This window comes from Chenopodium quinoa, unplaced genomic scaffold (assembly GCF_001683475.1).
Source record: "Chenopodium quinoa cultivar QQ74 unplaced genomic scaffold, ASM168347v1, whole genome shotgun sequence".
Taxonomy (NCBI): domain Eukaryota; kingdom Viridiplantae; phylum Streptophyta; class Magnoliopsida; order Caryophyllales; family Amaranthaceae; genus Chenopodium; species Chenopodium quinoa.
Window position 1 is genome coordinate 1,199,848 of NW_018744874.1, and position 9,615 is coordinate 1,209,462.

Genomic DNA, 9,615 nt, shown 5'->3' on the forward strand with positions numbered 1-9,615 from the left:
AATTTGTAACTAAAAGATTTATATAGTATATAAAATATATGTTGAAAAAAAAATTGAGTATGATTGGATTAAATGTGTTGTCAAAATGAAAAGAAGTATTATGGTAGGTTATAAAATGGAAGTCATTAAAATTTGACAAAAAAAAAAAGGAAAGAAAAGAAGGCGGAAATTTTTTTTTATAACATTGTGACAAGTGTCACTTTAGGTTCACTTTTAGTATAGGTTAATTAATGGTTGAATTTGCACATTTGTTGAGACACAACTTTGACCACAATATTTTTAATTAGAGACTATTATTTTGTTACAAATATTTTTTTTGGATAAATTTGTTGAATTAACACCATTCTTTATAAATTTTGTTGTAAAGTTTAATTATGACCGTGCATGGCACATGATTTAACCTAGTAATTTCCTTAATAATAAAAAAAAAAGATGTTATTCAAACCTTTTTTTGGCAAGAGTTATGTGTTTCCTTTTGTAGATGTGGACCTCTATCATTGTCAAAATTATTAAAATTGAAGTTCTTTTGAGAATTTACAATTGGTAGGTTAGTTGATGAATCTCAATTGAGTGGTTGCTTGGATTTTACTTGTAGTGGAATGTCTTTATTTTGTGTTCTATAAAGTATTTAATTTTAATTATTTGTTTTTCTATTTTTTGCTAATTTTTAGCATGCATTTCTTTTTGGAACCCAAACTATTCAATTTGACAATACACTCTAACAAATCATTGCATCACCTAGGCCACAACTAGTTTGGTTATGATTATACTCCTATGATCTTACATTAACGTTCTATTTGTGTTTTTCTCCTTTATTTTCTTATCAAATCAATCCCAATACCAAAATTCAAAATTTTACTCGTATATTGTATTATTTACAATTTCACACATATTCTATACCATTGCATTTTGTGATTTAAAGATAAAGTTTGTTATTTCATTTCAATATTACGGCTTTTACACCTTCACAAAAAAAATTAAAAAATAAAAATTACGAGTATTATTAAAATTGTGCATTGACTAGCTTGAAATCCCGCACACCACGAAAACAATAAATAAATAATTCCACACTCTATCTAGAGTATTGAGCTTCCATCAGTTTCCCGCACTCTCATTTCTTGTACAGAATGATGTCTCCTCCATCACATTCTGTTGATGGGCAGCCATAGTTTTTTTGTCCTTATTTCCCAAGCCCACCATTTTCCTCTTCCATATAATTATTTTTTCTCAATTTTTATAGAACTAATTTATCAATTTCCCTAAATATACGGTAATCAACTTTACTTTTATCACAGTATTTTCCACATTTTATGTCCACATCTTTTTTTATTTTCCCCTTTTTTTTCCAGCCCACTCACTCTTCCTGCCTCAGAAACTCACCATTTTGAAGCAATCGCAGGTTAAATTCATGGTCTTTTTTGGTAATTTGGGTTTTTTTTGTTATCCAATTTTCATGGGTTTTATGTAATTTTTGTTTTTATTGGATTTTATACTATTTTCTCTGTTTTTATGTGTTTATTTGTCAATAATTTGGTGAATTCTGAAATTTGTTGGTGACATCGGAACAACCCAGATTAGGAAAATGTTATTATGTGTTAAGGAAACTGCTAATTTTAGAGTTAAAAAGTAAATTTTTTTATCACATTGCTAAATCTTTGCTAAATTTACAAGTATATTTATTTGGGTCAAAATGTATTATGTTGATCTTGATATAATAAAAGGAATTGGGTCATAGTATCATGCAGTGTTGAATTTGTAAGCGAATGCCACTTCTTTAGAGGGTAATTAACCATTCTTACTGGTGATTTTGAAGAATGTGATCATTTTTACTGTATAGTGTAAGAATTGGTAATTACCCTTAAACCAACCATTTTTAGAGTGTTGGTATTATAAGCAAATGCCTGTTACTCTGAGGAGGATTCAATGTTTGTTTCGATAATCGATATACAATATTAGTATCATAGAGGATACGAACACGAAAGGCTGATGAAACTATGAAAGCCATTAAGAATGTTCATTGATGATTTGAATTCATTTTAATTAGTTTGACATTGTATAGTTTAAGGTTTTAGTAATGATGATTTGAATTCATTTTAATTAGTTTGGCATTGTACAGCTTAAGGTTTTAAGAATAATTTTTCTAGTTTATATAGCAGAAGCTTGGATTTGAAGCCAATGTTGTGTATGAATCATGTTTGGAGCCAATGTAGGTTTGTCTTCGGCCTATATATAATAGTATGAGTTCTTATAACAATTTTTCTTTAAGAACATAATTCATAGCATTTGATGCTGTAGTACTATATACCATGTGTAATCGACTTGGCTTAAGGCTATTTCTCATTGAATTTTAAAAAATACAGTCCTTAATCCTTTGTATTATCTGTTTTTCATGCTCTTACTCATTCTTTTGCTACTTTGTATTTTTATTTTTGGTCTTGCTTTGCCTTATTGCTACCTTTTTTCTGAGAGGAGCAACTTAATTCAATTTCTGGTAATACTGAACGGAACTTATATAGCTATGTATCCAGTTGACCATTTGTTGATTTATTCCAGGAAATTATTCATCGTTGCCAATCTACTTGTGAATTGTGATAGCTTCTTCTGTTTCTTGAACCACTCTTCACTTCAAAGGCATTCCTCTAAATTGGGAAAATAAATTGATCTACTCTTGAAATGAACCAAAGAAGATAGTATTTACCACGTTCATTTGAAAGCTTGAGTAAAAATATTTCATCTGCTCCTTGGTACAGTCCCATCTCCCATGGTTGTTACTTTTGTTCGACAGACTTGATTGATCCTTGGATATCAGGTTAGATATAGCAGTTTCACTTTCTTCCCTTTCTTCCACTATCTGCAAGACACCATATTGAGAAATTCTTGTGGGTAATTGTGAGAAAATGGAACTAAGAAAACCTCTTGATTTGGATAAAAATGAGAAGCTCCGCGCATTAACACCATTCAGGTTTTTAAGGGGTGTGATATGTTTACTGGTGCTAATCTCAACTGCCTTCATGATGCTGGTGTATATTGGCTTTGTGACAGCAGTTATAGTACGGTTATTTAGTGTACGCTACAGCAGGAAATTGACTTCTGTAGTGTTTGCTTCCTGGCTTGCTTTATGGCCTTTCTTGTTTGAAAAGATAAATAAGACTAAAGTAGTCTTCTCTGGAGTGACTGTTCCTGACAAGGAGCGTATTTTGTTACTTGCCAACCACAGAACTGAGGTTGACTGGATGTACATATGGGATCTGGCATTGAGAAAGGGTAGCCTAGGCTACATCAAGTATGTTCTTAAGAGCAGCTTAATGAATCTACCTGTATTTGGATGGGCATTTCAGATATTGGAATTCATTCCTGTGCATAGAAAGTGGGAAATTGATGAACCAATCATGCATAAGATGCTTTCAACTCTGAAGGATCCCCAAGATCCCCTTTGGCTTGCTATTTTTCCGGAAGGCACAGATTTCACGTACGTAATGCCTTCTGTGATGATTATATATTTCAAATTGCTTAATCCAATCTGGACAAGTTTTCTATTCTTTGTAGTTTGGAATAAATTAGTTGCTTCTTCCTACCTATGATGATAAGATGATTGCGTATTTGGTGTACCCTTGTACACAGTAGCTGATGAAGTTTCTGCATCAAATAGTCTTTTCTGAAAGATTGTTATAGATGAATGCAAGAAAATGCTAGAATTTTTTAGTCCTTAGATATTGCCCTTTGTAGGGCTCAACTGATTGAGGCCTGATACCTAATGACTGAACTTCACAATGTTTTTGATTAATAATGCCTTGCCCAGGATTTAACCTCTGGGTGGGTGGGGCAAGAAGAAGCAGGATTTCAGTTGACATAAGTTATTTTTAGTAACATAATTAGCTCTGTTAAGTGAATATTGCTGAAGGGTCTTGCAGAATTTAGGAATTTTAAGATTCTCTATGACACTTTGAATGATTATTATCTAATAATTTACCAAGTTTATCCATGATGTGTTCTGATGCAGTGAACAGAAGAGCATTCGAAGTCAAAAGTATGCAGCTGATCATGGGTTGCCTATTCTTACAAATGTTCTGCTTCCAAAAACGAAGGGATTCTTTGCCTGCATGGAAGAATTGAGGAACTCTCTTGATGCAGGTTTGCACTGTTTTGCACTTTCTAATTTTCTATGGATTTTAACGTTATTGCTTCTTTACAACTTTACCTGAGAATCCATTTGTATTGCAGTCTATGATGTTACTATCGGGTACAAGCCTCGGTGCCCTTTCTTCTTGGACAATGTTTTCGGAATAAATCCATCTGAAGTTCATATCCACATTCGACGTCTCTCTATCAGCAACATTCCTGATTCTGAGGAGGAGCTGGGCATTTGGTTGATGGACACATTCTGTCTCAAGGACAAGCTGCTTTCCGAATTTTACTCCAAAGGCCATTTCCCTAATGAAGGAACAGAAAAAGAACTCTGCATGACGAAATCCCTGGTGAATGTTGTTGCTGCCTTGACTTTAACAAGCATCTGTACATTTCTCACTTTTTCCTCTTTCGTCTGGTTTAAGATTTACGTACTTCTAGTATGCCTTTATTTAGCATTTGCTACAAAGTTTAACTACCGGCCTTCACCTATATTTTGCTTTCCAACCCGATGGCTTAAGCAGAATAATGTCAGGCAGGCACTTGATTAGTGCCTTAGTAACATCTTTATGCCAATTATTGTGACTTTCATGATATTTAACATTGTAATTACATTTTTTCCTCGGTATATCATTTGGAACAGACCTTTGTCAATCTATCTGCTCATTACTTTAAGGCAATTCTTGCATCTTGCTTATTTACATTCTAAGTATGTGATCGTTTTTATTATATTTGTCACACTCCTGTGTTTGGCTAGTTTTCTCATTTTAGATAAAATAGCTCTTGCTTAATTTTTCTTGAGATGTTAGTTTAACAATTTGTTCCTGGCTTACTGCTGCTGCTATATCAAAAAAATGTCGGCTTGGAGATGTTGCTAAAATGACACCTTGGATTTGATGAATTCGAAATTAGAAAAATAGCTAAACCCTGTAGGTTCATATAGTGTTTATTTGATAATGGTTTGTTGACATTGCAACTAGTAGCTTCTAGTAATCGTTTCTGACGACTCCGTGACATCATTTGCTTCTACTTGCAGCATAATTTGACATTGCCTCAGCCTGAACACATAGTTTGTCCTTTAAGATAACTTCTACTACTTAGCCACAATAGACACAGATCAAGAACCATAATAAAATATACTTTATATAACTATTTATTAATCTAGAGTCCTCTAGTTGCAGTTATGTTTGCCTATGTCATTCTTAACTCGGCCTGTTTTAGAAATGAGATTTAGTTGATAATACCCTACTAATGATATTTTTATGCTTTCATTTTGATTAATCTCTGTTTTGTTTGTTAATCTTGTAGACTGTTATCCGTCTCAAATACCAGTTTCAGATTGTAGGATACTCAAATACATACGAAAACTAGTGGGGGATAAAATCGGCTAGGTTATGATAACCCTATCCCAAAGATAGACAGTACAAAACCACAAAATCATCAATTCTTAAGATTTTTTTCTTTGAAAAATGATCTCATATATAGCCAGAAAAAGCCTCAAAATGCTCTTATGTAATACGTATGTGAAAAATATAAGAAAAAGACGACAAGATTGGATTAGTTTCATCCTTCACTTCAAAAACTCTAGGACACAAAATCATATCAGACTCTTCACAACTACTCCTGATATACTTTTGTTTATTAAAGCCTCCATAATTTGTAGCTAGTTTGAATTTGAACTAAAGCCCTTTAGATCAATTCTTCCTTAGTTTTTTTTTTTTAATACTTCCTTAGTTTTTTTTAATTATTGCAACAATTGGATTTTTAGATTTTACCATATTTTCTCTGATGCAATTTGATTTATCTTTGAAACAGCTTCACCCTTCCCTAAGACCCTAAAAATAATAATAATAATTAAAAAAAAAAAAATCAACATCATTTTTTTTTTAGAAAGGTAGGATGGTGTAGGAAGCACATGGTTAGGCAACCGTTCTCAAGAAAGCAACTCTTAACCTATTATATCTCTCAAAGCTGATTTGCCCCGCAACATGTTTATTGTTTAACTCTTCACGTAATAAAGCTTCTAAAATGACTAATAATTAGTCTCTTGCTTGACAAAAATATGTTTACTATATTATGCCACATTATTTTCTATGATATTCAAAGTAACAATTGTAAACTTGACTAGATGCGTCAAACAAGAATATGTGTCTAAGTGTTTGATAGTCATTTATGAGACTTTTGTGTTTTTGTAAGCCTAAATGCAATATATTTGTGTTATAATACCAATGAAGATTTTAGGTAACATGTGTTGTAAGCCTATAATACGGAGTATTATTTACTTGATTAAAGTCCTGGGGTTGGAACCAAAAATTATTGGGATCAAACCTTGTGTGCATAATGCTATTATGAGTTTATGACTCCCCCTATACTTAAACCATTATTGTCAATGATGACTTGAAGTCTTGGACCATGTTCTACTTCATGGAATTTAGATTGGCCTTTATGACTATTTCTTGGGTCAAAAGAAGGTATTTTTTTTTAATTATCTTTTCAGTGGTCCATAAAGCAGGACTACTGCAGGAGTCCTTAGATCCTTTCTTTTGATCTTTGAATATTGGCCGGTTCCTTTATAATACTATATGATATTTTAGCCAGCTAATTGTAGTCCTTAGTAAATATGTCTACTAATTGTTTGACTCAGAAACTGTGCTGCGTTTACCAGTGTCCAATACTCCAATATGTTGGTAGGATAATGTAATTTTATGAAAATCATTAGATCTTGTTTAGATCATAATTATATGGCTAACCCTATGTCACTAAATAATGATTTGCAATGGATTTTTTCGTTATGCTAATCTTATGTCAATATCAGAAATCATTTCACTACATTGTTGTCCTACTCTCATTTGGACATGTTGTACGGGGAATGTCATGATTATTTTATAGTTATACATACGTATATGGATACTAGCTAGGTTTGTCAATAATGACTCAGAAGGTAATCTCAAGAATTTTGTTGCTTTTGCGATTAATTCTTATCTACATCATTGTCTTTTATGACTCTCAAAAAAAAAAAAAAAAAAAAAAAAAAAAAACTGATCCATCTAGTATTTTGTGTCAACATCGACAAATCATTGGCCTAGTTTCATCTGGACCATGTCTAAGAGGGATGTGGGTAGTAAGGCTAGACGGCTAGTAAGTTAACAAATTATAGTAGATAAGAGGAGCTATCAGAAAACTATACAGAAAACAAACATGAAATGGATCAGACAAAGCAAACAAGAAAATTTGAACTACTACAGATTATGACATAATTTTATTTGATGAATATTATGTTCAAATAAGAAATCCAAATCCTGTGATTTGTAACATCTAATGAAATGAATTCAATTGCAAGAATTACAGATACAGAATAATGTATTTCAAATTCAAAGTGTCTAAAAACAACAACATAACAATGAGAGAAATTTTGAAGTCAGTCAATCTTTCTTTTTTCAGCTGTTAGGATGTTTGATGATCCTCTGCAGGACAACAGTCCTAGCTCTTCTGATATCCCTACTACAGACATCAGCTTGCACACCTAAATCTTCGACGTTCTTTGTAAATACAACCATCTTCTTCTTGATCTCTTCAATCCCAAGCTTAACAGCGTCTTCAGAAATTGCGAAATCAGCAGTTTTTAACAGGGACTCGAGCTCGATTTCTAGTCGGTCTATCAACACCCTAATGTTATCCAAGTCCTTTATAGCAATATATGTCCCTACCTGCATACTGCTAATGACCTCCTTTTGCCCTTTTAGTGCAGTTTCATAGTTCTTCCATAGGGAATCAATCCACTTCCCTACAGATCCCACAGGGATCGCCGTTGCAGCAGCTAGAGCCGCTGCAACTGGTGGAACCAAGGTGGCTGCTGCCACCACAGAGCAGATCAGAACTGCGGCGAAAGTGGTCACAAATATGATGTTAGAAACCTTCTTCCAAGCATGAACAGATTTCAACTTTTTATCCAGCTTATTTTTCCTAAGTTGCAACTTCTCAAGCATTGAGAGTTGCTGTTTATAAACAGACTGAAATATCTGGAAAAAATCCTCAGTAAAAGGATCACCAGCAGCCTTAAAATTCTTCAACTCCTCCAAAGTTTTCGAGTACCTCGTTTCCCCTGCACCGCCTTCATCCTCAAACTGTTGCATAGCCACCATTATAAGCAACTGACTATCTTTAACCCTTTTAAGGCATTTCTCCAATGCAGCACAGAAATCAAGGGTTTGCAAACTATTCTCAAAGTATTCTTCAACAAGCTCAAATAATTCTGGTGTTTTCCATATATCTTGCTTGCACTCTAAGATAACCTTCACAACTTCTTGGTTCATCTCCAATAAGCATTCAGTGACTTCCTTCATCGAAGTGAACGAAAGCGAGCGGACTTCAACACCTACTGCTAATGAGTTGATCACATGATTAGTTCTAGCATGAAGGTTTGTGTCAAAGGACTGCAAATCTCTGTCAGTTTTACAGGCTGCTTCATAAGATGTTAGCTCTGTTGTGTACTGCAGGTTGTTGATTTCTGCTGTCGTTTCGGCCGCTTTCTTGCTCATATGTCCTCCCATTATTTCAGATTTCAAGTCCCAAATTTACACTGCAATCAAAACCCGAATATCAAAACCCAAATTATAGCAATATCTTCTCTTTAATTTGGCTACAAACATTCAGAATCCTATTCCCTACCTATTCATAAACCATAAAAATTCAACGAAACGGAGCAGAACCCAGAAATGTAGTGTGTTTTTTTTTAATGATTTATATGAAAAATTTGAGAAAAAAAATCCAAACCCAGTTCAGATTCTAAACTGAAGAACAAAACCCAGATGGAAAAATTTATGAATTTCAGAAAATTTAAGATTTTTGTTCGACTTATAAACAGCTGAAATGAAGAAGAAAGAGACAAATAAACCAGATTTTTGTTAAGATTTTTATCAAGAGAGTTTTGAAAGTGGATGGTTAGGTTTAAGAGAAAGCAAAACGACAGAAAATTGAAGAGAGAGAAATAAAGAAGATTGAAGATGCTTGGAGAGAATTGAAACCGTTAATGACCAAGAAATGAAGAGAGATATTAGAGAATGGCTTGCACGCATGAGGAACAAGAAAGAGGGTTAGGAAATGTGGTTACTAAGTATAATAACAGAGATGGAAAACGCGGGAAGCAATGTCTTCTCTTCCTTTTTCTCTCTCTTTCCTTGTTTTTTAACGCGCATATCATACAAGGATGAAAATCGTATACATCATCGCCCTAAAACAATCTTATGCTATAAGACGGAAAATGTTATTTATCCCCGTGTCTCAATAAGGTGAAGTAATAAGTCTCGTGTTTCTTACCCCGTTTCATATAAGTTAAAATGTATTGTGGCTACTTACTACTCCGTTAATAGCATACAACAGATGTAGACATATTTTCATTGATTAAAAAATAGCAGCCAATATCTTACAAGCATGATTTTCTTTTGGTATTCTTCAAATATACTCACTAGTAAAGTAGTGACATAGCTAATT

At 33.4% G+C, this 9,615-nt stretch overlaps 2 protein-coding genes across 3 annotated transcripts; one reads left to right on the plus strand and one right to left on the minus strand.

Moving 5' to 3' along the window:
* The first annotated feature begins 857 nt into the window (after positions 1 to 857).
* On the plus strand, positions 858 to 4,800 carry LOC110705050 (probable 1-acyl-sn-glycerol-3-phosphate acyltransferase 5). 2 transcript variants are annotated; one of them, XM_021882875.1, is made up of 4 exons: positions 858 to 1,421; positions 2,554 to 3,469; positions 4,001 to 4,131; positions 4,222 to 4,800. In XM_021882875.1, exons 2-4 carry the CDS (start codon positions 2,898 to 2,900, stop codon positions 4,674 to 4,676), a joined length of 1,158 nt encoding a protein of 385 aa, XP_021738567.1. In that variant the 5' UTR covers positions 858 to 1,421; positions 2,554 to 2,897; the 3' UTR covers positions 4,677 to 4,800. The 2 variants fall into 2 exon arrangements, with proteins under 2 accessions (XP_021738567.1, XP_021738566.1); XM_021882874.1 differs by having other exon boundaries at positions 858 to 1,399.
* Positions 4,801 to 7,355: 2,555 nt separating this feature from the next.
* On the minus strand, positions 7,356 to 9,405 carry LOC110705051 (UPF0496 protein At4g34320-like). The gene is made up of 2 exons (XM_021882877.1): positions 8,794 to 9,405; positions 7,356 to 8,704 (listed from the first exon to the last, which is right to left on the minus strand). The coding sequence occupies exon 2, from the start codon at positions 8,673 to 8,675 to the stop codon at positions 7,563 to 7,565; it is 1,113 nt and encodes a 370-aa protein (XP_021738569.1). The 5' UTR covers positions 8,676 to 8,704; positions 8,794 to 9,405; the 3' UTR covers positions 7,356 to 7,562.
* Between the last annotated feature and the right edge of the window lie 210 nt (positions 9,406 to 9,615).